General features: G+C 42.1%; 1 protein-coding gene across 1 annotated transcript in view; it reads left to right on the top strand.

Annotated features, from left to right (window-relative positions):
- The window catches only part of IMPG2 (interphotoreceptor matrix proteoglycan 2), a 115,124-nt gene that overhangs the window by 55,254 nt on the left and 33,336 nt on the right, over positions 1 to 26,534 (top strand). Inside the window, exons 8-10 of the mRNA XM_060234569.1 lie at positions 2,190 to 2,351; positions 18,723 to 18,781; positions 20,166 to 20,183. Of these exons, the coding sequence (XP_060090552.1) occupies positions 2,190 to 2,351; positions 18,723 to 18,781; positions 20,166 to 20,183 (239 nt within the window). The remainder of the gene's footprint in view (positions 1 to 2,189; positions 2,352 to 18,722; positions 18,782 to 20,165; positions 20,184 to 26,534) is intronic.

The raw sequence follows: 26,534 nt of genomic DNA on the forward strand, positions 1-26,534 counted from the left end.
AGGAGCGAGAGCAGGCCGGACTTGTGCCCTGCCCCTCCACTCCCTGCAGGGGCGAAGGCGGCCTGCGTGGGCAAGGGGGGGCGTGCTTCACTTCTCCGCCCGGCCCCTCTGCTGGGCCTATGGCTGCGTGGGCGCTGGGTGGCAAGGGGCATGCTGGGCCGGCCTCGGAGGAGAAGGAGACGGCGGCGGTGCTGAACTGAGCTGTGGTGGGAGGAGGAGAAGGAGGCGGCATGGCTGCGGCGGAGGCGCACTGGCCTTCTGAGCCAAGGACTGGGTAAGGCCAGGGGTGATGCGGAAGGCTGGCGGAAGACAGGAGCGGAGCTGCGCTGCACTGGTAGCCGGAGGGAGAGGCCCTCCTCGCCTTCCCTGCTGGCCGGTAGGGTTGCCAATTCCCAGGTGGGGACAGGGGATCCCCCGGTTTGGAGGCCCTCCCCCCCTTCAGGGTCATCACAGCCTTGATCTTGGCTCCACCCCTAATGTCTCCTGGCTCCACCCCCAAAGTCCCCAGATATTTCTTGAATTGGACTTGGCAACCCTAGTTGTCTGCACAAGATTAAGTGACTCATTCCTTTATAGACATGTTACAGCTGTGATAATAGTTCTCCCCTCAGTTTCTGAGATGTTTAAGGGAGCTTCTGAAGGCTCCCCAAGACTAGTATAATCTTGTCTTGGTATTACAAAACAGGGCATTCTGAATCAGATTTTTTTCTTTCTAAATCCACCAGAGCTGGCACTATAGGAAATCTTGCTCCCTGTTTAGAGTGATCAATTTTTGTTTGAGAATTGGTTGTATTTCATGGCCTTGTCTGTTTTGAAGGTAGTTGAAAGTGATCTAATCCTGCCACCTCCACTGTGGCAAAATCCTTCTTATCAGACAGCAATAATAAGATTAGCCAATATTTAGGCTGCAATATGTTACAGATTGAAAATGTGAGTTCAAACCATTTGCAAGGTTCCCTATTATATATATCATAGGAGTATCCTAACTAGATCCCACTAATAGTTCTTCTAATTAGATGCTACTAATTTTCCAGTTTAGACCACTATAAATTAAATGATGGTCTTTAAGAAGAACAGACCATTTTCTGTTTTCAGTAGCCAAGATGGGAACTACTGTATACAGTGCATTTCAGTTGTTTATTGCAACGATAAATGCCTTACTTTAGAAAAAGTATCTGTAAATTATTGCTGAAAATAAAATATGCAAACCACAAAATCTAAAAAAAATGCTTTGGGATTTAGGTGATATTGCACATGGTTTATGGTTATATTCAACTGCCAAACTATGCTGAAAATTTTAAGAATGTCTTAACTTTAGTTGTCCTTGCTGATTCAAAGCCTGATCTTTCAGATCTTTTGATACAAACACTGGGGAAGGGGGAGTTAGAATTGATAACAGTCTAAAGATAGTACTTTTGAGACATGGTGTTATAAATAAAATACGTTGGTTAAAATTATTGCCTTATACTAAGAAAATAGGAGATACACATAGGAAAGATGATATATTTTATTACAAACTGCTTACTCCTATGAAATCTCAAAGGTGAATCAAGGTAACCTTCCAACCCTTCCTTTGGCCGTTGTTATTGTCCTCTCCCTAGACACTCACCTACTTTTGTTCAGCCATTACTTCTTATCCACTCACCACCTCTATTCCCAGTAGTTCTCCCCAACTACCCATCAATTAAGCCTGTCCCCCAATATGTTCACCCCACTTTTCACCTTTGGTAAACAGATTTTACAGATATTTGTACATTAGAACATTAAAAGTATACTGCTGGGTCAGACCAGTTATCCATCTAGGCCAGCATCATGTCTCACATAGGAGCCAACCAGTTACTATGGAGGACCTACATAGAGGCCAAGGACTTTCTCAGATGTTGTCTCCTGGCACAGTTTCCAATAAATTTATAATCTGTTTGACTACATGTTACAGACAAAGAAATGAGTCTGTGTATTACAGGATACACATTCAGTTATCTTTAATAACTACTGTCTGCCTTTAGTTGTAGAGCTATGGAACAGACCCATATCTCCAAGAGGGGTAGAAATTTGAAAAGCAAGTTGTATTCAAAATAAGTTTTGATATTTATTTTGAGTAAGTTTGTGCAGAAATTATACTAACCAGAGTAATGTTTTTTCTCCTAAACCTCTTTCACTCAATGTTTCCTCCTCCCCCCCTCCTTCAGTTCAATAATGAAATAAAGAAAGAGGATGAGAAATTAGCGAGACTGGCACATGAACAGGTGGTTGAGTTCAGCATTCTTCTTCCTGAAGAGAAATACAGCGTCGAACTCAGCGACCCCTTCACTGAAGAGTACCAGCAACTCTCACAGCTGTTTATTTCTGAAGTAATTGCCTTACCTGTCCATTTCCCCCTCTAATCTGAAATGTTAATGATTAAGCATGCTGATTTTTATCTTCTTTAATGGAATTTTCTGGGGCTAATGGTTATGCTCTATCTCACCAGTTGCCAGTGAAGAACTGCAGGATAGCACGTTACTTTTACCACTTTCATTGCTGAATGGACTGTATATATGGTTTACCCTGTTCAACTTGTTACAATTTCACTTTTCAGTCTCTGCAAGGGGCCTACCATATCCTTGCTTTTTTTCTTGCTTTGTACATAAGAAAATAATCCTTTATGTTGTTTTTAGCATCCCTCATTAGCCTAAGCTCACACTGAGCTTTAGCTTTCTTAACTTTCTCTCTAAAAGCACTGATTGTTGTTGTTTTAACCATTCAGTCATGTCCAACTCTTGGTGATTCTGTGGGTCAGCTCCCTCCATGGTTTCCCATCTTGAAGTGTTTCTTTGAGTTGTTCCATGTTCAGGCTGGTGTGAACTTTTATTATATATATATATATATATATATATATATATATATATATATATATATATATATATATATATATATATATATATATATATATATATATATATAGCTATTGTGTTCTTTGGTGGCCTGGTTTCCTTTTGCTGCTAAACAATCCAAGCACAATTGCTTTTTCTAGTGAGTTCTTCCACATGACATGGCCAAAATAATTCAGTTGCAGTTTTTCATCCAGTGGCATGTCTGGTTTTATGCCCTTCAATACTTGTTTGTCACCTTTGCTGTCCAAGGAATGTTCCTTCTCCAGCACCACAGCTCAAATGAGTCACTTTTCCTCCTGTCTTGCTTCTTCATGGTCCAACTTTTGCAGCCTTAAGTTGCAATGGGGAACACAAGAGCACAGACTAAATCTGCATTTGGTTGCTAGGCTGATGTCCATATTCGTTATTTGTTTATATATTTATTTATATTCATCTTTGATTATAAGACCTTCCTTCCATTTCCTAAACAAGGCTTATTTCTCAAGTGCTTTGAAAGCTGTTTATAGAGCTACCTTGGCTTCTTTAAGTTCCTCCCATTTTTCCTTCTCATATGAAGAAGAAGAGATTGAATTTATACCCTGCCCTTCACTACTTAAAGGAGTCTTAGAGTGGCTTACAATCTCCTTTCCCTTCTCCTTACAACAGGCACCCTGTGAGGTAGGTGGAGCTGAGAGAGCTCTAAGAGAAACTGCTCTTAAGAGGAACAGCTCTGTGAGAACTTGTGACTGATTCAAGGTTACATCAGCAGGTACATGTGGAGGAGTGGGGAATTAAGCCTGGTTCTCCCAGATAAGAGTCCGTACACTTAACCACTACACCAAGCTGGCTGTTTTGTGATTGTTTCTTCAATATTTTGCTTTTAAGAAACTCCCGCCCCTCTTGAATGCCCTTCTCCTTAAGTAGTGGTCCTTAAGTAGTCTCCTTGGTGTAGTAGTATGGACTCTTATCTGGGAGAACCAGGCTTGATTCCCCACTCCTCCACATGCACCTGCTGATATAACCTTGAATCAGTCACAACCAGTTTGTGGTTGCTGGGGAACTGCTGTCTGTTTGGTTTGAGTGGGCTGAAGGTGAAGGTGATTGATTAGGAGTGGCTGTGTTCCTTACCCTCTTTGCATTATTAAGCTGCGCCTTGCTAGAGGCTGAGCACATTTCAGAGAGCTCTGAGAGAGAGCAGAGAAGCTCTGAGAGAGAGCAGAGAAGAAGTGATATAAGGGTGAGGTTTGGCTAAGCAGCTGGGGAAGTTGCTGAGAATTTCTGAGTTTGTGTGACTGCTGAAAATTCTGAGTTTGTGGTTGCTGGGGAACTGCTGCCTGTTTGGTTTGAGTGGGCTGAAGGTGAAGGTGATTGTTGCTGATTGATTAGGAGTGGCTGTGTTCCCCACCCTCTTTGCATTATTAAGCTGCGCCTTGCCAGAGGCGAGAGCTAAAGGGCTCTTGGCCTGTGGCTCTTAGCCTGGGGGCTCTGTAAGGACCAGGAACCCAGATCCCTAATTTCCTTGTGCTCCCAATAAGGTAAGTTGACCCTCCAGAAGGTGAGCCACTTAAACAAACAGGATTTGAAAGGGGACTATATATTTTTGAAAAAAGCTATCATGAAGGTAGAATGCCAGCAGGGGGGTGGGGGCTTTCCAGTGTTTTGCACTGAGTGTCACATGTATGACTATCTGCCCATAGGACAGAAGTATTGGGTGTGTGCTCGATGCAAGGAGCTCCTGGTCCTCAGGGAACGAGTTCGTACCCTTGAGGCCGAGGTGACCTGGAGAAGCAGAGACAGTCAGTTAGGCACTCGGAGAAGACTCTCGGGGACGTATTAGATGAGCCCCACTCTGAACGTGGCAGCCCAATTGCTGCCAGGGAGCATGATGGTCGAGAGGGAACAGGGCACCGTGCTGAGGATAAGGGAGAATGCGCCCTCAGAAGGGACCTCTTCTTCAGTTGGTGAGTGGGTATCCTTTCGCGCCAAGGAACGATCCTTGGGCAGGGAGAGAGGGGGGGGGGTCTTGGTAGTTGGTGATTTGATCCTTAGGCAAGTAGACAGCTGGGTGGCAAAACTGACCGTATGGTGACTTGCCTTCCTGGTGCGAAGGTAGCGGACATTACACGTGTAGTAGATAGGCTGATAGACAGTGCTGGGGAGGAGCCAGTGGTCATGGTGCATGTTGGCACCAATGATGTGGGGAAATGCAGTCGTGAGGTTCTGGAGAAGAAATTTAGGCTGCTAGGCAGGAGACTTAAGGCCAGGACCTCCAAGGTAGCCTTCTCAGAAGTGCTACCTGTTCCACGTGCAGGGCTGGAGAGACAGGCACAAATTAGAAGTCTCAATGTGTGGATGAGACGATGGTGTAAGGAGGAAGGGTTTAAGTTTGTTAGGCACTGGGATGCTTCATGGAACAAGCGGGAGCTGTAGAAAAGAGACCATCTCCACTTGTCCCCAGATGGAACCAGGCTGCTAGTGCTTAAAATCAAAAAGGTGGCAGAGCAGTTTTTAAACTAAATCTTGGGGGAAAGTCAACAGGAGATGAAATATCTCTGGTTCGGGAGGACTCATCTCAAAGAGATGAAGGGTTAGCTGTTACTTTTCTACTGGGTAATGGATCAGAGTTGTCTACTGAGATGGTGACAAACAGTATGGACTGTCTGCCAAAGTCTCGAGGGAGCAGGAGAAAGGTTGCGGGCCTAGCTTACCTGGGAAATTATAGATGTTTGTATACAAATGCTAGAAGTGTTTGAAGTAAAATTGGTGAGTTGGAATGTTTAGCGTTGGGAGAAAACATAGACATTGTGGGAATTTCAGAAACTTGGTGGAATGAGGAGAATCAGTGGAACACGGTGATTCCTGGATATAAGTTATATCGGAAGGATAGGGAGGGAAGGGTTGGAGTTGGGGTGGCTCTGTATGTCAGAGAGGGTATACAGTCCAGTAGGACTGAGGTCAGAGAATTAGATTCCCTTCTAGAAATGCTTTGGGTAGAAATAGAGGGCCCAAAAGGAAATTTAACTATGGGAGTTTATTATCGCCCACCAAATCAAAAGATAGAGGACGATTATAATATGATGGAAGGATTAAAGATAGCAGCTAAACGTAAAAACTGTGTCGTAATAGGTGATTTTAATTACCTGCAGATTGATTGGGTCAATATGTGTTCAGGTTGAGAGAAAGAGATTGAGTTTCTAGATGCTCTCAATGACTGTGCTATGGAGCAGATGGTCACAGAACCTACCAGGGGTGGGGCGATCCTGGATTTGGTCCTAAGTAATGCCGAAGACTTGGTGAGAGATGTAAAAGTGATTGCACCGCTTGGGAGCAGTGACCATAATGTTATTGATTTCACCATTTGTATAAATAGGGAGTTGCCCCAAAAGACCAGCACAACCACGTTTAACTTTAAAAGGGGTAAATTCTCTGAGATGAGGAGGCATGTGAAGAGGAAACTGAAAGGAAAGGTAAATAGAGTCAAAACCCTTGGGGAAGCTTGGAGGCTATTTAAAACTACAATCCTAGAAGCTCAGATAAAATATATACCACAAGTTAGGAAAGGCACAAACGGGTATGAGAAAAGGCCTGCATGGTTAACAAACAAAGTAATGGAAGGTGTAAAAGGTAAGAAGGACTCCTTTAAGCGGTGGAAAGCTAGTCCAAGTGAGATTAATAAAAGGGAACACAGGCTGTGGCAAATTAAATGCAAGACTGTGATCAGGCAGGCAAAAAGGGACTATGAGGAGCATATTGCAAAAAAACATAAAGACCAACAATAAAAATTTCTTCAAATATATTAGAAGCAGGAAACCAGCCAGGGAGGCAGTGGGGCCCTTGGATGACCAAGGGGTAAAAGGATTACTGAAGGAAGATAGGGAAATGGCTGAGAAGCTGAATGCATTTTTTGCCTCCGTCTTCACTGTGGAAGACGAGAAGTGTTTGACTGCTCCAGAACCACTTATTTTGGAAGGGGTGTTGAAAGACCTGAGTCAGATTGAAGTGACGAGAGAGGAGGTCCTACAACTGATAGACAAATTAAAAACTAATAAGTCACCAGGTCCGGATGGCATACATCCAAGAGTTCTGAAAGAACTCAAAGTTGAACTTGTGGATCTCCTGACAAAAATATGTAATCTTTCATTGAAATCTGCCTCCGTTCCTGAGGACTGGAAGGTAGCAAATGTCACCCCCATCTTTAAAAAGGGTTCCAGAGGAGATCCAGAAAATTACAGGCTAGTCAGTCTGACTTCAATACCGGGAAAGTTGGTAGAAACCATTATCAAGGACAGAATGAGTAGGCACATTGATGAACACGGGTTATTGAGGAAGACTCAGCATGGGAAGATCTTGCCTCACTAACCTGTTACATTTCTTTGAGGGGGTGAACAAACATGTGGACAAAGGAGACCCAATAGATGTTGTTTACCTTGACTTCCAGAAAGCTTTTGATAAAGTTCCTCATCAAAGGCTCCTTAGTAAACTCGAGAGTCATGGAGTAAAAGGACAGGTCCTCTTGTGGATCAAAAACTGGCTAGCTAATAGGAAGCAGAGAGTGAGTATAAATGGGCAGTCTTCGCAGTGGAGGACGGTAAGCAGTGGGGTGCCACAGGGCTCAGTACTGGGTCCCATGCTCTTTAACTTGTTCATAAATGATTTGGAGTTGAGAGTAAGCAGTGAAGTGGCAAAGTTTGCAGATGACACTAAATTGTTCAGGGTGGTGAGAACCAGAGAGGATTGTGAGTCACTCCAAAGGGATCTGTTGAGGCTGGGTGAATGGGCGATCTGGTGTCATCCATGGCGACACTAGGACTCTCCCAGGTTGTTACAACACCCACTCATCAGGCGGGACACATGTTAGACCTGGTCTTCGCGGCGGGAGTACAAGTGAACGATATTGCAATAGAAGCAGTGCCATGGTCGGATCACTTTGCCCTCAAGGCTCGTATGGATATGTCACCCCAAACCTGTTTGGGCGGAGAGCATATTTTGGCTCGCCCGCGGAGCCTGATGGACCCGGAATGGTTCCTGACGGCTCTACGGGATATCTGGCCCACTGGCGATTCCCTGGAGGCTCTGGTTGAGTCCTGGAATGATGGACTCTCCAGGGCTATCGAGGAGATCGCACCTAGGCGTCCTCTGCGCCCCCGCCTCAAACCGTCTCCCTGGTTCAACCAGGAATTGCGGCAATTGAAGCGGGACCTCAGACGTCTAGAGAGGCAATGGCGGCGTACTCGAGACGAAGTGACCCGAACATCTTATAGAGAGAGTTTGAAGACCTATGAGATGGCAATCAAATCCGCAAAGAAGACATACTTTGCGGCTAAGATTGCGTCCGCAACTTCGCGCCCGGCACAATTGTTCGAAATAATTCGAGACCTGACGACTCTGCCCCATGGCAGACCAAATTCCGTTGAATTAGAGATAGGCTGTGAGGCTTTTGCGAACTATTTTGCGGACAAGATCGCGTCACTCCGCCACGACCTCCCTGTCAACTTTGAGACAGTTAACGCAACCGAGGCCCCGAGCATGTCTTCGAATTATATCCTGGACGGTTTCAGCCCCCTCAGCCTGGAGGAAGTCGACAGCATTCTCTCATCTGCCCGCCCAACAACTTGCAAATTGGACCCATGCCCTTCCTGGCTTATTAAATCTTGCCAGGGGGATCTCAGATATCCTATACGGGATATCATAAACAGATCCCTAACGGAAGGGCTTTTTCCGGCGCCCCTTAAAGAGGCCATGGTCCAGCCCCTCTTAAAAAAACCATCTTTAGACCTGGCCCAATTGGCACACTATAGGCCGGTCTCAAACCTGCCCTTTCTGGGCAAACTTATTGAGACGGCAGTGGCGAGGCAGCTACAGACTTTCCTGGAGGACGCTTCCATCCTCGACCCACTTCAGTCCGGCTTCCGCCCAAGTCACGGGACAGAGACGGTGTTGGTTGCCCTGGTGGATGACCTTCAACGGCATCTGGATCGGGGTGGCTCGGCAGTACTGATGTTGTTGGACCTATCGGCGGCGTTCGATACGGTCGACCATCGGTTGCTGACTTGCCGCCTTGCCGACGCGGGGATTCAGGGGTTGGCCTTGCAGTGGCTTTCCTCCTTCCTCGAAGGTCGGGGACAAAGGGTCGCGATTGGGGGGGAACTGTCCCAGAGGCGCTCACTTAACTGTGGGGTGCCCCAGGGACCGGTTCTCTCCCCGATGTTATTTAACCTCTTGCCCAGATTGCCCGAAGGTATGGGCTGGGGTGTCACCAGTATGCTGATGACACCCAGCTCTATCTACTTATGGACGGCCGACTGGTCTGCGCCCCAGAAAACCTGGATCGGGCACTACAGGCCGTGGCTGAGTGGCTCAGACTGAGTGGACTGACACTGAATCCTGCGAAGACAGAGGTCCTTTGTTTGGGCCATCAGGGACCGGGGGGGGGGAAATCCCCCTGCCAGCTTTTGACGGTGTACCGCTGAGGCCAGCGGACAGGGTCAGGAGCCTGGGGGTGCTATTGGAGCCGTCCCTAAAGATGGAGGCTCAGATAGCAGCCACTGCCAAGTCCGCGTTTTTTCATCTTAGACGGGCAAGGCAGTTGGCCCCCAACGACCTAGCAACAGTGATCCACGCCACGGTCACCTCGAGATTAGATTACTGCAATGCCCTCTACATGGGGCTGCCCCTGTGCCGGACCCGGAAATTGCAGCTAGTGCAGAATGCTGCAGCCCGGCTGTTACTGGGCCTCCCAAGGTGGGGGCACATCCGGCTGGGCCTTCGGGCTCTGCACTGGCTTCCAATAATATACCGAGTCCAGTACAAGGTGCTGGTCATTACCTTTAAAGCCCTATATGGCCTGGGACCTGCCTACCTGAGGGACCGTTTCTCCCCACACGTTCCCCAGAGAGTACTGAGGTCTGGCACTCAAAATCTGCTCACCATCCCCGGGCCCAAGGAAGTGCGTCTCAAGGCAACTAGAGACAGGGCCTTTTCCACAATGGCCCCTATGTGGTAGAACCAGCTACCGGAAGAGGTGAGGGCCCTGCGGGACCTTGCTCAGTTCCGCGGGGCCTGTAAGACAACCCTCTTCCGGTTAGCCTATGCCTGATTAGATAATGTAGCTACCAGATTTCTGTGATTATACTGTATAGTTTTAATGTTATAATTTTAAGGTTTTTAGGTTTTAATTGTCTGATTTTAGATGTAATAACTTGCTCTGATTTTACTGTTTTATTGTTTTATTGTCATTGTAAACCGCCCTGAGCCACTTCTGGGAAGGGCGGGATAGAAGTCACCAAATAAATAAATAATAAATAAATAAATAACGTGGCAGATGAGGTTCAATGTGGCCAAGTGCAAAGTAATGCACATTGGGGCGAAAAATCCCAGCTACAAATACAAGTTGCTGGGGTGTGAACTGGCAGAGACTGACCAAGAGAGAGATCTTGGGGTCGTGGTAGATAACTCACTGAAAATGAAGAAGAAGAAGAAGAAGATATTGGATTTATATCCCGCCCTCCACTCCGAAGAGTCTCAGAGCGGCTCACAATCTCCTTTACCTTCCTCCCCCACAACAAACACCCTGTGAGGTGGGTGGGGCTGGAGAGGGCTCTCACAGCAGCTACCCTTTCAAGGACAACCTCTGCCAGAGCTATGGCTGACCCAAGGCCATGCCAGCAGGTGCAAGTGGAGGAGTGGGGAATCAAACCCAGTTCTCCCAGATAAGAGTCCGCATACTTAACCACTACACCAAACTGGCTCTCTAATGTCAAGACAGTGTGCGATTGCAATAAAAAAGGCCAACGCCATGCTGGGAATTATTAGGAAAGGAATTGAAAACAAATCAGCCAGTATCATAATGCCCCTGTATAAATTGATGGTGCGGTCTCATTTGGAATACTGTGTACAATTCTGGTCACCGTACCTCAGAAAGGATATTATAGCATTGGAAAAAGTGTAGAAAAGGGCAACTACAATGATTAAAGGGTTGGAACACTTTCTCTATAAAGAAAGGTTAAAATGCTTGGGGCTCTTTAGCTTGGAGGAACGTTGACTGCGGGGTGAAATGATAGAGGTTTACAAGATTAGGCATGGGATGGAGAAAGTAGAGAAAGAAGTACTTTTCTCCCTTTTTCACAATACAAGAACTCGTGGGCATTCGATGAAATTGCTGAGCTGTCGGGTTAAAATGGACAAAGGAGACCCGATAGATGTTGTTTACCTTGACTTCCAGAAAGCTTTTGATAAAGTTCCTCATCAAAGGCTCCTTAGAAAGCTTGAGAGTCATGGAGTAAAAGGACAGGTCCTCTTGTGGATCAAAAACTGGCTGAGTAATAGGAAGCAGAGAGTGAGTATAAATGGGCAGTTTTCGCAGTGGAGGACGGTAAGCAGTGGGGTGCCGCAGGGCTCGGTACTGGGTCCCATGCTCTTTAACTTGTTCATAAATGATTTAGAGTTGGGAGTGAGCAGTGAAGTGGCCAAATTTGCGGATGACACTAAATTGTTCAGGGTGGTGAGAACCAGAGAGGATTGTGAGGAACTCCAAAGGGATCTGTTGAGGCTGGGTGAGTGGGTGTCAACGTGGCAGATGCGGTTCAATGTGGCCAAGTGCAAAGTAATGCACATTGGGGCCAAGAATCCCAGCTACAAATACAAGTTGATGGGGTGTGAACTGGCAGAGACTGACCAAGAGAGAGATCTTGGGGTCGTGGTAGATAATTCACTGAAAATGTCAAGGCAGTGTGCGTTTGCAATAAAAAAGGCCAACGCCATGCTGGGAATTATTAGGAAGGGAATTGAAAACAAATCAGCCAGTATCATAATGCCCCTGTATAAATCGATGGTGCGGTCTCATTTGGAGTACTGTGTGCAGTTCTGGTCGCCGCACCTCAAAAAGGATATTATAGCATTGAAGAAAGTTCAGAAAAGGGCAACTAGAATGATTAAAGGGCTGGAACAGCTTCCCTATGAAGAAAGGTTGAAACGCTTAGGGCTCTTTAGCTTGGAGAAACGTCGACTGAGGGGTGACATGATAGAGGTTTATAAGATAATGCATGGGATGGAGAAAGTAGAGAAAGAAGTACTTTTCTCCCTTTCTCACAATACGAGAACTCGTGGGCATTCGATGAAATTGCTGAGCAGACAGGTTAAAACGGATAAAAGGAAGTACTTCTTCACCCAAAGGGTGATTAACATGTGGAATTCACTGCCACAGGAGGTGGTGGCGGCCACAAGCATGGCCACCTTCAAGAGGGGGTTAGATAAAAATATGGAGCAGAGGTCCATCAGTGGCTATTAGCCACAGTGTGTGTGTGTGTGTGTGTGTGTGTGTGTGTGTATATATATATATATATATATATATATATATATATATATATATATATATATATATATATATATATATATTTGGCCGCTGTGTGACACAGAATGTTGGACTGGATGGGCCATTGGCCTGATCTAACATGGCTTCTCTTATGTTCTTATGAAGTACTTCTTCACCCAAAGGGTGATTAAAATGTGAAATTCACTGCCACAGGAGGTGGTGGCGGCTACAACCATCGTCAGCTTCAAGAGGGGGTTAGATAAAAATATGGAGCAGAGGTCCATCAGTGGCTATTAACCACAATGTGTGTGTGTATATATATATATGTGTGTGTGTGTGTGTGTGTATATATATAATTTTTTTGACCACTGTGTGACACAGAGTGTTGGACTGGATGGGCCATTGGCCTGATCCAACATGGATTCTCTTATGTTCTTAAGTATTTCTAGCCATGGGATTCTACCCAGCATAAAGTTAAGTTTGTCAAAATTTGCTTTCTACATATAGCTTTTCCCTTCCCCTAGACTCTAAATTCCAAAATTACATGGTTAGTATTGCCCAGGGTTTCCACTACTTTCACCTCGTCAATCAGTTCTTCCCAGTTGGTGAGAATCAAGTCCAAAATAGCAGATTCCCTTATTTGCCTCTCCACTTTCTAGAAAATTGAGTTGTCAACAAGACAAGTCAGGAATTTATTTGACCTTTCATTTTTAGCAGAGTTGTCACTTCTTTTTGAGAACTTTGTAATCTTTTGTAGGAGTATCTCATCTAAGTCCTTTGCCTGGCTTGGTGGTCTGTAGCAGACCCCCATCATAATATCACTATTATTTCTTTCTCCTTTTATTTTTACCCAGAGATTCTCAACTGAACTTCCATGTTCAGATTCATGTATTTTCTCACAAGTATATATGTCCTTTACTGTTACTCCTCTGCCCTTTCTTGTTTGTCTGTCTGTCCCTTTTAAATAAATTGTATCCTTGAATCCTAATATTCCAATTGTAAATGTCATCCCACAAGTTTCAGTAATGCGTATTAGGTCATTGTCCCTTTCCTGTATTAGGACTTCCAGTTCCAGAAATTAAATCAAAAGAATTGCCGGCTCAACATTAAGAAGAACTTCCTGACTGTTAGAGTGGTTCCTCAGTGGAACAGGCTACCTTGGGAGATGGTGGGCTCTCCTTCCTTGGAGGTTTTTAAACAGAGGCTAGATGGCCATCTGACAGCAATGAAGATCCTGTGAATTTAGGGGGAGGTATTTGAGTTTCCTGCATTGTGCAGGGGGTTGGACTAGATGACCCTGGAGGTCCCTTCCAACTCTATGATTCTATGATTCCTCCTGCTTGTTTCCCATGTTCTGCATGTTAGTGTAGAGACACTGAATCCATGTTTTATGTTCCTTGAAGTTTTTATCTTGTACTTACCTGTAAGTTAATGTTACCTAGCCTATGTACCATTCCCTGCAAAATTTTAGCCTTCTTATTCCATTATTGGCATTGTACTAGGCTTTGAATTATCTCCCCATGCCATGTGATTTAGTTTAAAGCCCTCCTTATTACGTTTGCAAGGCTCTTACCAAACACATTTTTCCTATTTTTGTGAGGTGCAAACCTCCTCCTGATAGAAGAGCTTCATCTCAAAAGTGTAAACTATGGTCAAAAATCCAAACTTTTCCTGATGACACCATCTATCATTTGTTTGCAGTATTCTTCTTTCCCTTTCTAAGACACAGCCTTCAACAGGAAGAACAGATGAAAACACAACCTGCACTCCCAGGTCCTTCACCTTCTTACACAGAACCACATAGTTTCTTTTAATACATCTGGGCTGTGCCAGGCAGTATCATTTGTTCCCATATGGATCAGCAAGAAAGGATAATTATTTATGGGTTTAATGAGTCTTCCTACCTTCAGTCATGTCCTGGATGTGAGCACCCAGTAGACAACATACCTCTCAAGTCAACAAGTCTGGTCAGCACACTTTTGCTTCTACCCCCTCAGTAATGATAGAGGTATTTTGGCTCTTCCCTCTCATGTTTCCTTGGTTGGAAGCAGTTCACCTGGGCAGCTGTAAGCCCAGGGTGGGGAGGGTATCCTTATCATGCTTTTCTTCCCCTACCTCCAGAGGTTTAAAGAACATTGTGATCAGTGGGTGAGGGTATGGCAGGGGAAATAGAACGGCAGAAGATTTAACCCCCCACTTCTATAGTGCCACATCCACAACCTATTATCATTTTCCCAACGGCTATTTTTTGTAGTTAAATATATATCTGGGGATCTTTTAACAGATACTCTGCATCACATATGCTTTGACGCAAGCTGGCAGTGAAAGAAAGAAAGCACTTGGGAACTGCTCTGTCTGCTAATCTCCCCAGCTGGTGCGTGACCTCTGACAGAATCTGTGCTCAAAGATAGAGAGTGCTCATAGTGGCCTGTTGTTGTTGCTGTAAATACAAAACTTCCTTGTATCCTGAACATTTCTGCCCTTTCTCATAAATATACGTCTGTTTATATTGCAAACTATTTGAGGGAAGACAAAGGGTTTTGAATCTTGCCCTTATTATAAAATCCCTCCCTCTGCTCTCCAGGCCTGGCTGATAGAATAAGCTATATAAGGTTTTCTTACCACAAATGTTGCTTTCCAGCTGAATCTTTAGGCTTGGCTTGCCTAGCCAGCTGGCACTGGGGAGATGTACTCTCTATATGCATCCCTGACTAAAGTGCTGTTTATCCACCCTTGCTCAAATGACTAAGACTGTTGCTATTGTGAGTACTAAGAAATAAATTATCAGTAACAATCATAATTATTTCTCTAACTCACCTGGATCATGTCTTGGCAAACACTGTTGAATATATTATACTAGGGCTAGTCTCCTGCCAGATTGTGGACCATATGGAAAATAGATATATTCCATCCTTCAGCCAAAGAGATCCATTCTAGCTCTTATATGTGTCCAGATTAGGCAAGACATTTTAATTTTCCAACATATGTGGCCAAGTAACAGTGGCATACTATATGTGGAAGAAATGTCAGCTCAGACAAAGGCCTCTTGGCATGCTGATGTTCCTTTCATCCTTTGCCTAGTTCTCTCTGTGCTTGGATAAACACTCTTCCCAGTTAGAAATTTTTGACGAGTTTTTATTCTGGGCAGACTGAGTTTAAAGTGAAAGTTGTTGTTATGAAGTAGCAAATATCAATGAAAAGAGGCACAATGGTTTCTTGCATTGTTTCTTGCTTCATGGTGAGTACAAAGATGGGTTGCTTTTCTCAGAGTGAACCAAATTGAATGAATTGTTAGGCTTGGATTCACAACCGTTTCATATTCCAGTCACCTAGTTCCATCCTGTTCCTGTCCAGCCCACATTTAGTTTATAGAGTTTTATCCTTCTCCAGGACCAATCATATTTTTACTGTTTCTTTAAGTACCATGTGGTGGAAAAGTTTATAATACTTATATTATTTAGATACAAATAAATAAACAATGTTATTAGGAAACCCACCAGGTGCATCATCTTACTATTTTTATATAAGTGCTCTACTGTGGGTATAGATCCTAAAACTAATATATTGATGGCCTTTCAGAACTGAGCAAGATATTTGCAATGAACAAAAACTGGATGAGCAAAGGACACAAAATATGGTATAAGTTTGGGTCATTTGCTATTTTAATTGTGTATCTAGCATGCATAGTGATCTGTTCTGAGGCTGCTATAAAAGTTAAGACTGGCAAATAATTTACTGGCACATAACAGAATGTTTAATTACCTGTCTCAAAGCATGTTTGAAGGTCTACAGGTTTCTAAGGCTGCCATGTTGTACACCTTACCTATGCAGCTAGACACAAAACTTTTCTTTTGAGTACATAGGATTGGCTGTTGAATATGCAGGAAGCATTGATATGATTTCTTTATTACTACAATATGATGCCACCTCAGCAGATTTTTCTTGTGAGTTTCCAACCTACATGCTTCTAACCTACATGCTTCTAAATAAATAAAAAGTGCATGTTTAAACTTTTCAGACGTGAATTTGTTCAAAGTTTTCTCTGTTCACTCTAAACCAGTAGTACTCACTCAGTGGCTTGTAGGGAGGCACATTCATGATTACCATAATTCAAAAGAGCCATGATGTAACTATTGTATGTCCTTTGTACTTCCCCACCAAATGTGTGTGTTAAGTGCCATCAGGTTGCTTTCAGCTTATGGTGACCTTATGCATTAATGTCCTCCAAAACAGCCTATATTTAACATCCCTGCTCAGGTCTTGCAAACTGAGGGCTGTGAGTCATCTTATGTAGGGTTTTTCTCTATTCCTTTTTTCTTGAATTTTTCCTAGCATTATTGTCTTTTCCAGTGACTTTTGTCTTCTCATAATGTGACCAAAGTGCAAGGACCTCAGTTTAGTCATTTTAGCTTCTAGGAAGAGTTCAGGCTTGATTTTATCTAGAACTGAACAAACAGTATCCATAAAACTCTCCTCCAACACCACATTTCAAAGGAATCTGCTTTCTTCCTGGAAGTTTGTTCATTGTCCAATGTTCACAATCCATACATAGGAATATTATAGCATGAATCAGCTTGATCTTGGTTGCTGGCAACACATTCTGAAATTTAGTAATCTTTTCTAGCTCCATGGTTACAGTCTTCCTTTTGGCTAATGATGGAGTCAAGGAATTGAACAATTTCAGTTTCTTCATCATCAGATTTAAAGTTGTGCAATTTCCTAGTGCCCATTACTTTTGTCTACTTGATGTGCAGCTGTAATCATGCCTTGGCACTTTGTGCTTTAACACGCAACAGTAGTTGAAACAGTGTTGTATTCACTGTTTTCTGCCAATTATGTGGTATAATCTGCACATCTCAAATTGTTAATGTTCCTTTCACCAGTTTTCACTTCACCTTTATCTAAATCAAATCCAGTTTTCCCTATGCTATGTTCTGCGTATCGATTGAAGAGATGGGGAGAGAAAACACATCTTTGTCTGATACCTTTGCCAATTGGAAACCACTGTGTTTCTCCATGTTCTGTGTTAACAGTAGCCTCTTGTCCAGAGAACAGGTTGCTTATCAAAACAATTAGCTGCTGTGGCATACCTATTTATTTGAAAACTAACCATAGCTTTTCATGATCAGCACAGTCAAAAGTTTTCAATAAAACACAAGATGAATTTCTTCTGAAATTCTCTCATATGCTTCAATAACCAATGTAAATTTGCAATATGATCTCTAGTGCCTCTTTCTTTTCTGAATCCAGCTTGAACATCTGAAATTTCTCATTACATATATGGTAAGTGTTTCTTGTGAGATTTTGAGCATCACTTTAGCATGACAAATTAATGAGATGCTCAATCCTTTGATGTCTCCTTTTTCAGAATTGGAATGTAGATTGACCATTTCCAGTCTGTGGGCCATTGTTTTGTTTCCCATATTTGTTGGCACTGTTAAGATTTTGATGGTCTCAGTTTCTGTGGCTTAGAATAGCTCTATTTGATTCTGATTCTGTCACCTTTTACTTTTCCTTCTCATCTTCCTTTAGCAATTTTAAGAGTGTCATTAATAATCATCCATCAAGGCTCTTCATTTCTTTTGGCTACAGGAATAGTTTTTGTGCATTCTTCCTTGATAATGTCTTTGATTTCAACTCATAGTTCTTCTAGGTCATGTTCACTTGAACTTAGTATTACAAGTCCATTCTTTACATGATGTTTAAATTCTTCAAGAATGTTGCTTAGATTGTATTTTGGCACTATGAATGTTTTGGTGTTTTTCTTCACCCACCAAATACATACAATAATGCAAGATATAACAATTACATATATGACTATAACTTTGGCTGCAGCTTTAGTTCTAGCCCTAGCATGGGGCCTGCAGCTGATGCATCCTCCAGTCTCTCCAGTGAGTGCTCCACCTACCAATGACAAGCCCTACCGGGCAATGGTCTTGCCCACTTTGCTGAAACATGAGGCAGATGTCATATGGAGGAGTCACAGATACCATGTAAAAAGAGCCACATGTGGCTCCAGAGCCACAGAGTGAATATCACTGGTCTAAACAATATTATCTGGAAACTGAATATTTTTCAACAAACCTTTGCAGACAATAAATATCTTTTATCTTAGTAGGGTTAGATCCAGCTCAAGGACTGTGTTTGTACTGCACAAGGATCACTTATATTCCTGGCTTTCCCAAGGGCTGAAAATGGCTGCTAAGGAAACAGGAAAGTGAGGAAAATCAATGATAATCACCATGTTTCCTTAATGGATGACAGAATCCAATCCAGTATTAAACTTATGCTATGCCTAACCGAGCTCTGGTAGTCAGAAATCCCTTCAGCACATAACAGATAAGAGGATGGACAGTAAAAAGACAGAAAAGGAAGGAAGGAGAGAGAGAGAGATCGCCTTGGAAAGGAAAGTATACATAGCAAAAATATTAATGAAAGGTGGAACATTGTATCACTTTTGCCACTTCTGCCACTTTTAAAAATTACCTGCATGTGTTCTGTAAGAGACCACCTGAAAAAGGACAGGACCTATCATTTTTGTCTCCATTTTTTTCAAATAGATTCAAAATTCATATGAAGGATTGCCTGGATACAAGAACATCCATGTAACTGAATTCAGGTATGAAATTCTGTCAACAGATAAGAATAAATTCCTTATTTTATTAGTTTAATCAAATTGCCTGAACAAAACTGCCCACTTGTATTTCTCTGCAGAATCTAGATAGATAAATTTGGTAAAGTACTGACTAGCTCTGAGGACCACACTGATGAATACAGCTATAGTTATCCCACAGAGTTGTCAACCTCCAGGTGGGACCTGAAGTTCTCCTGTAATTACAGCTGATCTCCAGACCCTGGAGAAAATGTCCCCTTCTAGGTGAAATCCCTCCCCAAATTCCTCCCTTCACAGGTACCACTCCCAAATCTCCAGTAATTCTCAGGGCCATGGCACATGTTGTTTGTTTCCAAAATGGGATAAATGATATATCATTCAATACACATTCAATAACATATAATATCAAACACGAATGCTCATCCAAAACACAGTTTTTGGAACAAAGAAATTGGCCTCTATCTAAATTGTTTGTTTTCATTACAGTAACACTGGTTTCCTTGCACAGATTCTCAGATACTTACATAGGTCACAATCCAGCATAGAATTAAATACTGAAATTATTGAAATTATACTGAAATTAGCGAATAATAATTTCCCAAGGTACAGGGTGGTAAGCTGCAGTCCAAGCTCTGCTCATGACCTGAGTTCGATCCATGTGGAAGCTGGGTTCAGGTAACCAGCTAAAAATTGACTCAACCTTCCATTCTTGCAAGGTCAGTAAAATACTCATTTTACCGACTTTGCAAGAATGGAAGGCTGAGTCAATTTTGCTGGGGGTAAAGTGTAGATGACTGGGGAAGGCAATGGCAAACCACCCTGTAAAAGTTTGCCATGAAAACATCATGATGTGTCATCACCCCATGGGTCAGTAATGACACAGTGCTTACCTTTAAAAACACAAGCAAGATTAAATTTTCTGTGCATTGAGTTAATATTGTAGCAAAAATAATGAAAATATAGTTTGTTGCATTACTTTACTATTAAGGGACAATATGCTTTTGTAACTTAAAGAAATATGATTTAACCTTCAAACCCTTCATTACCCCAAGGTAACATAATGAGCATCATGGTTGATTGGGGATTTGACCCTGTATTTCTCCAGTTCATGTCTAGCATTCTTCCCACTGCAGCAAACTGGGAACAAGGCCATAATTGTGGTTTCATGAAAACTGATGCATAAAATGTACTAAATATACCAGAATACAGGTGTTACCCCATACAAAAGTTGTACATTAAAATTATTTGTGGAAAGATGCAGTATAAATATCTTTAAATGATATTTTGTTAATTCTGACAGAGCTGTGATGTATTGCTTAACTGAAAGCACCTTTTCTCATTTTATTTTTTTATTTGAACTTTTCTTGTCCCCTCCCCCTTTAACATTTAGGTCTCCTGAGGATGACAGGTAAAAGAAGCTTTCAATATTTTTTCTTGTTCTGCTGATAGGTTATTAGTTTGTTGTTTAAAGGCTCCAAGATAGCCGAGCCAATCTGCAATAGCAAGTTGTTGTGTAAATGCACCCTATCCAAAATTTAGACAGATGATGCTTCTGGATTTTGAGTCTAAATATAAGGTTCCCCTAGTGGTTTAAAGCATCATCTGTGTGGTCAAAAATGTTCAAGGCAAACTATGACATCACAGGCTGTGACAACGGGCCATCCATGCCAATGGAAGTCATATGGTAAGATTAAATCCATTATAATAGAAGTCATATGGTAAGATTAAATTCTGCAACTGACTTGAGGAACCACACAACATAGAGGCAAAGGAGACTCAGAAAGTGCAGGTGGTTTGATAATACTAGCAGATCAATGCCCTGATGTGCCCACTGTAAGTGTTGGCTATTAGGGCTTTTTTTTTTTGTAGCAGGGACTTTTTTGCATATTAGGCCACCCCCCCTCCAATGTAGCCAATTCTCCTGGACCTTATAGTAGGCCCTGTACTAAGAGCCCTGTAAGCTCTTGGATGATTGGCTACATCAGGAGTGTGTGGCCTAATATGCAAAGGAGTTCCTGCTGGAAAAAAAAGCCCTGGCTATTATCTTGCAATAGTTTTGAACCTGAAGTCTGCAATAAACATTGCCATTGGCTATGCATTGATGAAAAAAGTGAAGTAACTCTTATAGTGAATCTAATTCAAAATCAGCAGAGAAGTTTGCAGAATTTCTACTTTGGATGATTTTTAATACTACCTGCCTTTTCTCCAAAGGGCTCCAATTGCATAGATGGTTCTTCCTCCCCATTTATCCACACTACAACTCTATGAAGTTGGTTGGAATGACAGAGCCACTGGCCCAACATCTCATAGAGAGTATGGGAAAAAAAGATTAGAACCCAGACCTCCCAAGTTCTAGTCCAGCCCTAACCCTTAATCACTACACTGCACATAGCAGCTGTATAAGTGAGCAAGTGAGGGTCTGGTTTACTAGAATCATAGAGTTGGAAGGGATCTCCAGGGTCATCTAGTCCAACCCCCTGCACAATGCAGGGGATTCACAAATACCTCCCTCCCTCCCTCCCACACACACATATACATCTCCAGTGACCCCTGCTCCATGCCCAGATGATGGCAAAAACCTCCAGGATTACTGGCCTGGTGAAAAATTGCCGACTGACCCCAAAATGTCTATCAGTATTTCCCTGGGTATGTAAGAAAGGTCCACAAGAACTAAGCATTGATGCAACCCTTCCTGCTCTTCTTCTCCTGATCTGCCTCATTCACAGAATGAGCATTGCTGTCAGATGGCCATCTAGCCTCTGCTTTAAAACCTCCAAGGAAGGAGAGCCCACCAGCTCCTCAGGAAGCCTGTTCCACTGAGGAACCACTCTGTCAAGAAGTTCTTCCTAATGTTTAGCTGGAAACTCTTTTGATTTAATTTCAACCTGTTGGTTCTGGTCCGACCTTCTGGGGCAACAGAAAACAATTCTGCACCATCCTCTATATGACAGCCATTCAAGTACTTGAAGATGATGATGAAGAAGAAGAATTGGGGTGTGTGGAGTCTGCTTCGATGGAGTCAGATGTGTAGTCGTTGAGCTCCGTGCCTGATCGCCCCGACTCACCACTATACCAACGCAGTTACACATTTTTATTTGCCCATTAGTAAGAAAAAGTCAGCTGGACTTAAAGCTAAGGCAAATTTGGGGAAAATACAATCAATCCACTCCTTCATGAGCGTTGGAACCTTCTATTTGGCCTTAACCACAACTTCTATGTTGGAGCCTAAGATGGCTGCCAACAACTCTTCTCTGCCAGATACAGGCTTTCTAACAACCCAGGCATTTTAAGATTCAATCACTGCTTTTAGGAAGGAAGTTATGGGCATCCTGGGTCTTCTATCGGATCGACTGGACTCTGTGCAATCACTATACAGGATATTGCCCGCATGGCCGAAACAGCTATGCAGACCAGGCTAGCTAACCAAGATAACATTAGATCCCTACAATCTTCTGAAGCATGGGCAAGGGAAAAAATTCTATCTCTAGATAATAAACTGAGTGAAAGGAATGTAAAATTTCACGGTTTCAATGAACGCGAAGAAGGGCCCACCCAACTTTCCATATTTATGGCTACATGGCTTTCATCCATATTAAACGTAGAAGATGGCGTAACTCCTCATATTTTAAAGGCATACAGAGTGGGTGCCCCTTCTGTCAGATGAGCACGTGGTCCCCGGGACATAATTATTGAACTGGCTGATTTTAGAGTAAAAAAAAAACAATACAGGATTCAGCTTGTAAAAATGGTTTTCTCATGTATAAGGATAAACAGATCCAAGTTTTCCCGGACCTGTCAGCAGAAGCTCTGCAAAGCTGCTGCACTCTCAAACCAATCGCACAGAAACTACTTACCGTGGACATCAAATATAAATGGTCCCCCTCTAGAAAACTGCTAGTTCGTCATCGTGGCCAATTTTGGTCTATTGAAAATTTGGATGCGGGCTACACCATGCTGAAAATGCTGAACTTGGAACAACCAATGGACATGGATAAAAGATCGCAGAAGAGGAAGCTGACCTTTACTCCACCTTCTAAAGGTGGCAAAATCTCTACCAGATCTTCTTCCCCTGATAATCTACAGTCAGATTCATCTGGGACCGCATAAACTCTTAATACCTGATTTTTCCCCATAACTCTGAATACCTACTGCACTGTGTTATGTAATATTTTGTTTTACTAAGATGATGCTAATATCCGTAACATATCCTGTGTTGTTGTTTTTATTTATTCTTGGGTGGGCCAGAGCGGAACGGGTTTTTTTGGAGTACTCAGCCACTGTGCTCTCTTATGGTGGAATGGCAGTTCGGTAGGGTCAGTAAGACCCGGTCTCAGTTTTTTTTCTGGGACCCAGTTGTTTTTCTCCTGGGATTTCTGTTGTTCCTTAGATTCTTTTTTTGTTTAATACATCAGCAAACATTGAGTTGTGTTAATTTTATTGGGCCACGTAATACTACTGACTGGGATACTTTGCAGGAATTTTCAATGGTTCAGAAAGGGTGGGGGAGGGTAGGGGGGTGGGAGGTGGGTATAGTTGGTTCTTCAAGTTCTTTAGGTTGAGGTATTGGTGTTATGTGTTGCATTTAAAATTTTTGCAAGTTATTATGGCATTGGCTTCTCTTACACAAATTTCAAACTTGGTTTGGTTGGGCAAGTTTACAATGACCTTTATATTGTTGGCTTTGTTTTATGCAGTTACAGCGCTTCCAATTATCATTCTATATTAGGAGATGCCTTTTTTTGTTTTCAGCAAGAACATTATGGAACTTCTTTCTTTTAAACTTTTTCCCACATGGATTTATAGGTTATTTTTCCAATGGAGCGGTTCTCTTTTGCCTTATCTGCAATCTCCTGAACTCTGTCTGTTATCTTTCTTTTCCTATCTTCTTACTATATTTGATTATGGCTGATTCATTGAAAATAGTTTCTCAATTGTCGAGGAGTTAATCATATTATAAAATCCAAGTGCATTCATAATTATCTAAAAACTCAACACACAAATATTGCGTTCCTTCAAGAAACGCACCTCAGAAACAATAAACATTTTCTTTTCAATTCTTCATTTTTTCCAATTTCATTTGACACGCCACACTCTTCTAGAGCACGTGGAGTGGCCAGTCTTCTCTCGAAATCACACAGATTCTCATGCCAAGCTATTGAACAAGACGCTCAAGGTCAATTTTTATTTGTTAAAGGAATTTTAGATGAAGTTCTGGTAACTCTGGCTGTTGTCTATGCCCCAAATTCTGGCCAGTTAAACTATATAAGGGAAACCATGTCCAAATTACATTCCTTCCAAGAAGGCTCTCTTATAGTGGGAGCTGATTTTAATTTTAATTACCTTATGAACAAATCATTAGATAAGGCAACTTCCCATCGTCCCTCTAAACCTAAACACCAATCTAAGGTCTCACTATCTGCCCTACAAAAGATAATGTCGGATATGAATTTAGTTGATACATGGCATTTTCTACATCCTTCTGAAAGGGATTATACTTATTTTTCTAACCAATTTCACTAGAATAGATTATATCTTTATTTCAACCTTTCTCACTAATTCTCCAATTACCGCCTTGATAAGGCCTAAATGTTGGTCTGATCATGCTCCAACCCTTTGCGAACTATCTCTGAAGGAAACTACAGACAGAAGCTATACTTGGAAATTTAATAATTTTTTATTAAAAGATATTAACGGATAGTCCAAGACATACAAGATTTTTTTGAATTTAACTTGACAGATGATGTATTTCTTCCTTTAATCTGGGATGCGATTAAGGCCTATCTCCGAGGAAAAATCATTTCGATTTCTGCAGCCTACAATAAAAAGAGAAATGAGTTAAAGCAAAATATTTTTAAAAATATTGAATCCCTAGAATCTCAACATAGGAAAATAGGTAACAACAAGGTATACCAAAAACTATTGGAAGAAAGGAAAAAATTTGAAGCATTGGAAGTTAACAAAATAAAACAATATTTTTGGTACAAAGGTCCATGAGCTCTAAAATTACTTGCCTGGAAGGTTAAAAACACTCATCAGATTTAAGCATTAAGGGCATTATAGATTTTAATGGTAAATTCAGACATGGACCAAAGCTATCTTACCAGTTTTTAAAGAATTTTATATGAATTTATACAAGTCTACTAAACTCTCTTCTCAAGCAATTAAATCTTTTTTAGATTCTAATAAATCCCTGAAGATTCTTACAGACATACATAGAAAATTTTTAGACCAACAAATTGATGAATTGCAAATCTCTAATACTATTAAATTGATGAAAACTAACAAATCTCCTGGCACCGATGGTTTTACCTCAGATTTTTATATATTTTTTTATTCCACACTATCCTCTTATTTATTGAATATTTTTAATCATATATGGTCTGATGGCGCACTACCACCTACTTGGAATTTAGCAAAAATAGTTGTTTTGCATAAGAAGGAACGGGATTCTCTTGTTACTGCCCTGTGTTCCTTTTGAACCATGATTATAAATTATTCACAAACATAAAATATTCACAAACATTTTGACCCAAAGACTAAACCGTATAATAGGTGATTATATTTCTTCAGATCAAACTGGTTTAATTCTAGGTGGAGAGCTGACTGATAATACAAGAAAAACATTGAATATTATTCATTATTGTAAACCTAATTCATTGACTAACACATGCCTTCTTTCTCTGGACGTGGAGAAGGCTTTTGATACCATGGAGCCAGACTTTTTATACTTTTGCAAAAATGAATTTTGGACCAAATTTTCTTCAAATTCTTTCATCTTTAAATTCTCAACTCCAAGCGATATTACGCATTAACAATGATAATTCCAATATTTTTTCTTTAGCCAGAGGTACGCACCAGGGATGCCCACTGGTAACCTTCTTTTTTGTTGTATACCAATTCAAATTCTAATAAAATTATTTTGAAAATGAAAAAAAAGAAGAATTGCAGATTTATACCCTGCCCTTCTCTCTGAATCAGAGACTCAGAGCTGCTTACAATCTCTTATATCTTCTCCCCCACAACAGACACCCTGTGAGGTGGGTGGGGCTGAGAGGGCTCTCACAGCAGCTGCCCTTTCAAGGGCAACCTCTGCCAGAGCTATGGCTGACTCAAGGCCATTCCAGCAGGTGCAAGTGGAGGAGCGGGGAATCAAACCTGGTTCTGCCAGATAAGAGTCCGCACACTTACCCACTACACCAAACTGGCTCTCAAGAATTTAGAATTGAGAATTTATCTGGAGCTGGGGGGGGGGCTGTTTTTGAGATAGAGGTACCAAATTTGCAGCATAGCATCTGATGCCTCTCCTCAAAACATCCTCCAAGTTTAAAAAAGATTGTCCAGACACTTAACCACTACACCAAACTGGCTCTGTAAACCTCTCTGCTGATTTTGAATTAGATTCATTATAACAAGAAGGTGATCATATCACCTTTTAGTCATCTCTTCTCCAGACTAAACAGACCCCAGTTCCTTCAACCTTTCCTTATAGGACTTGGTCTCCAGACCCCTCACCATCTTCGTTACCCTCCTCTGGACACATTCCAGCTTGTCAATATCCTTCTTAAATTGTGGTGCCCAAAACTGAATACAATACTCTAGGTGAGGGCTAACCAGAGCAGAGTAAAGCAGTACAATCACTTCATGTGATCTGGGCACTATACTTCTGTTGGTAACAATCCAAAATTGAAATTGTCTTTGTAGCCACCGCTTCACACTGCTCAGTGTATGGTCCACTAAGATCCCTCCATACATAATCTGA

Source organism: Heteronotia binoei, chromosome 3, assembly GCF_032191835.1.
Source record: "Heteronotia binoei isolate CCM8104 ecotype False Entrance Well chromosome 3, APGP_CSIRO_Hbin_v1, whole genome shotgun sequence".
NCBI lineage: Eukaryota > Metazoa > Chordata > Lepidosauria > Squamata > Gekkonidae > Heteronotia > Heteronotia binoei.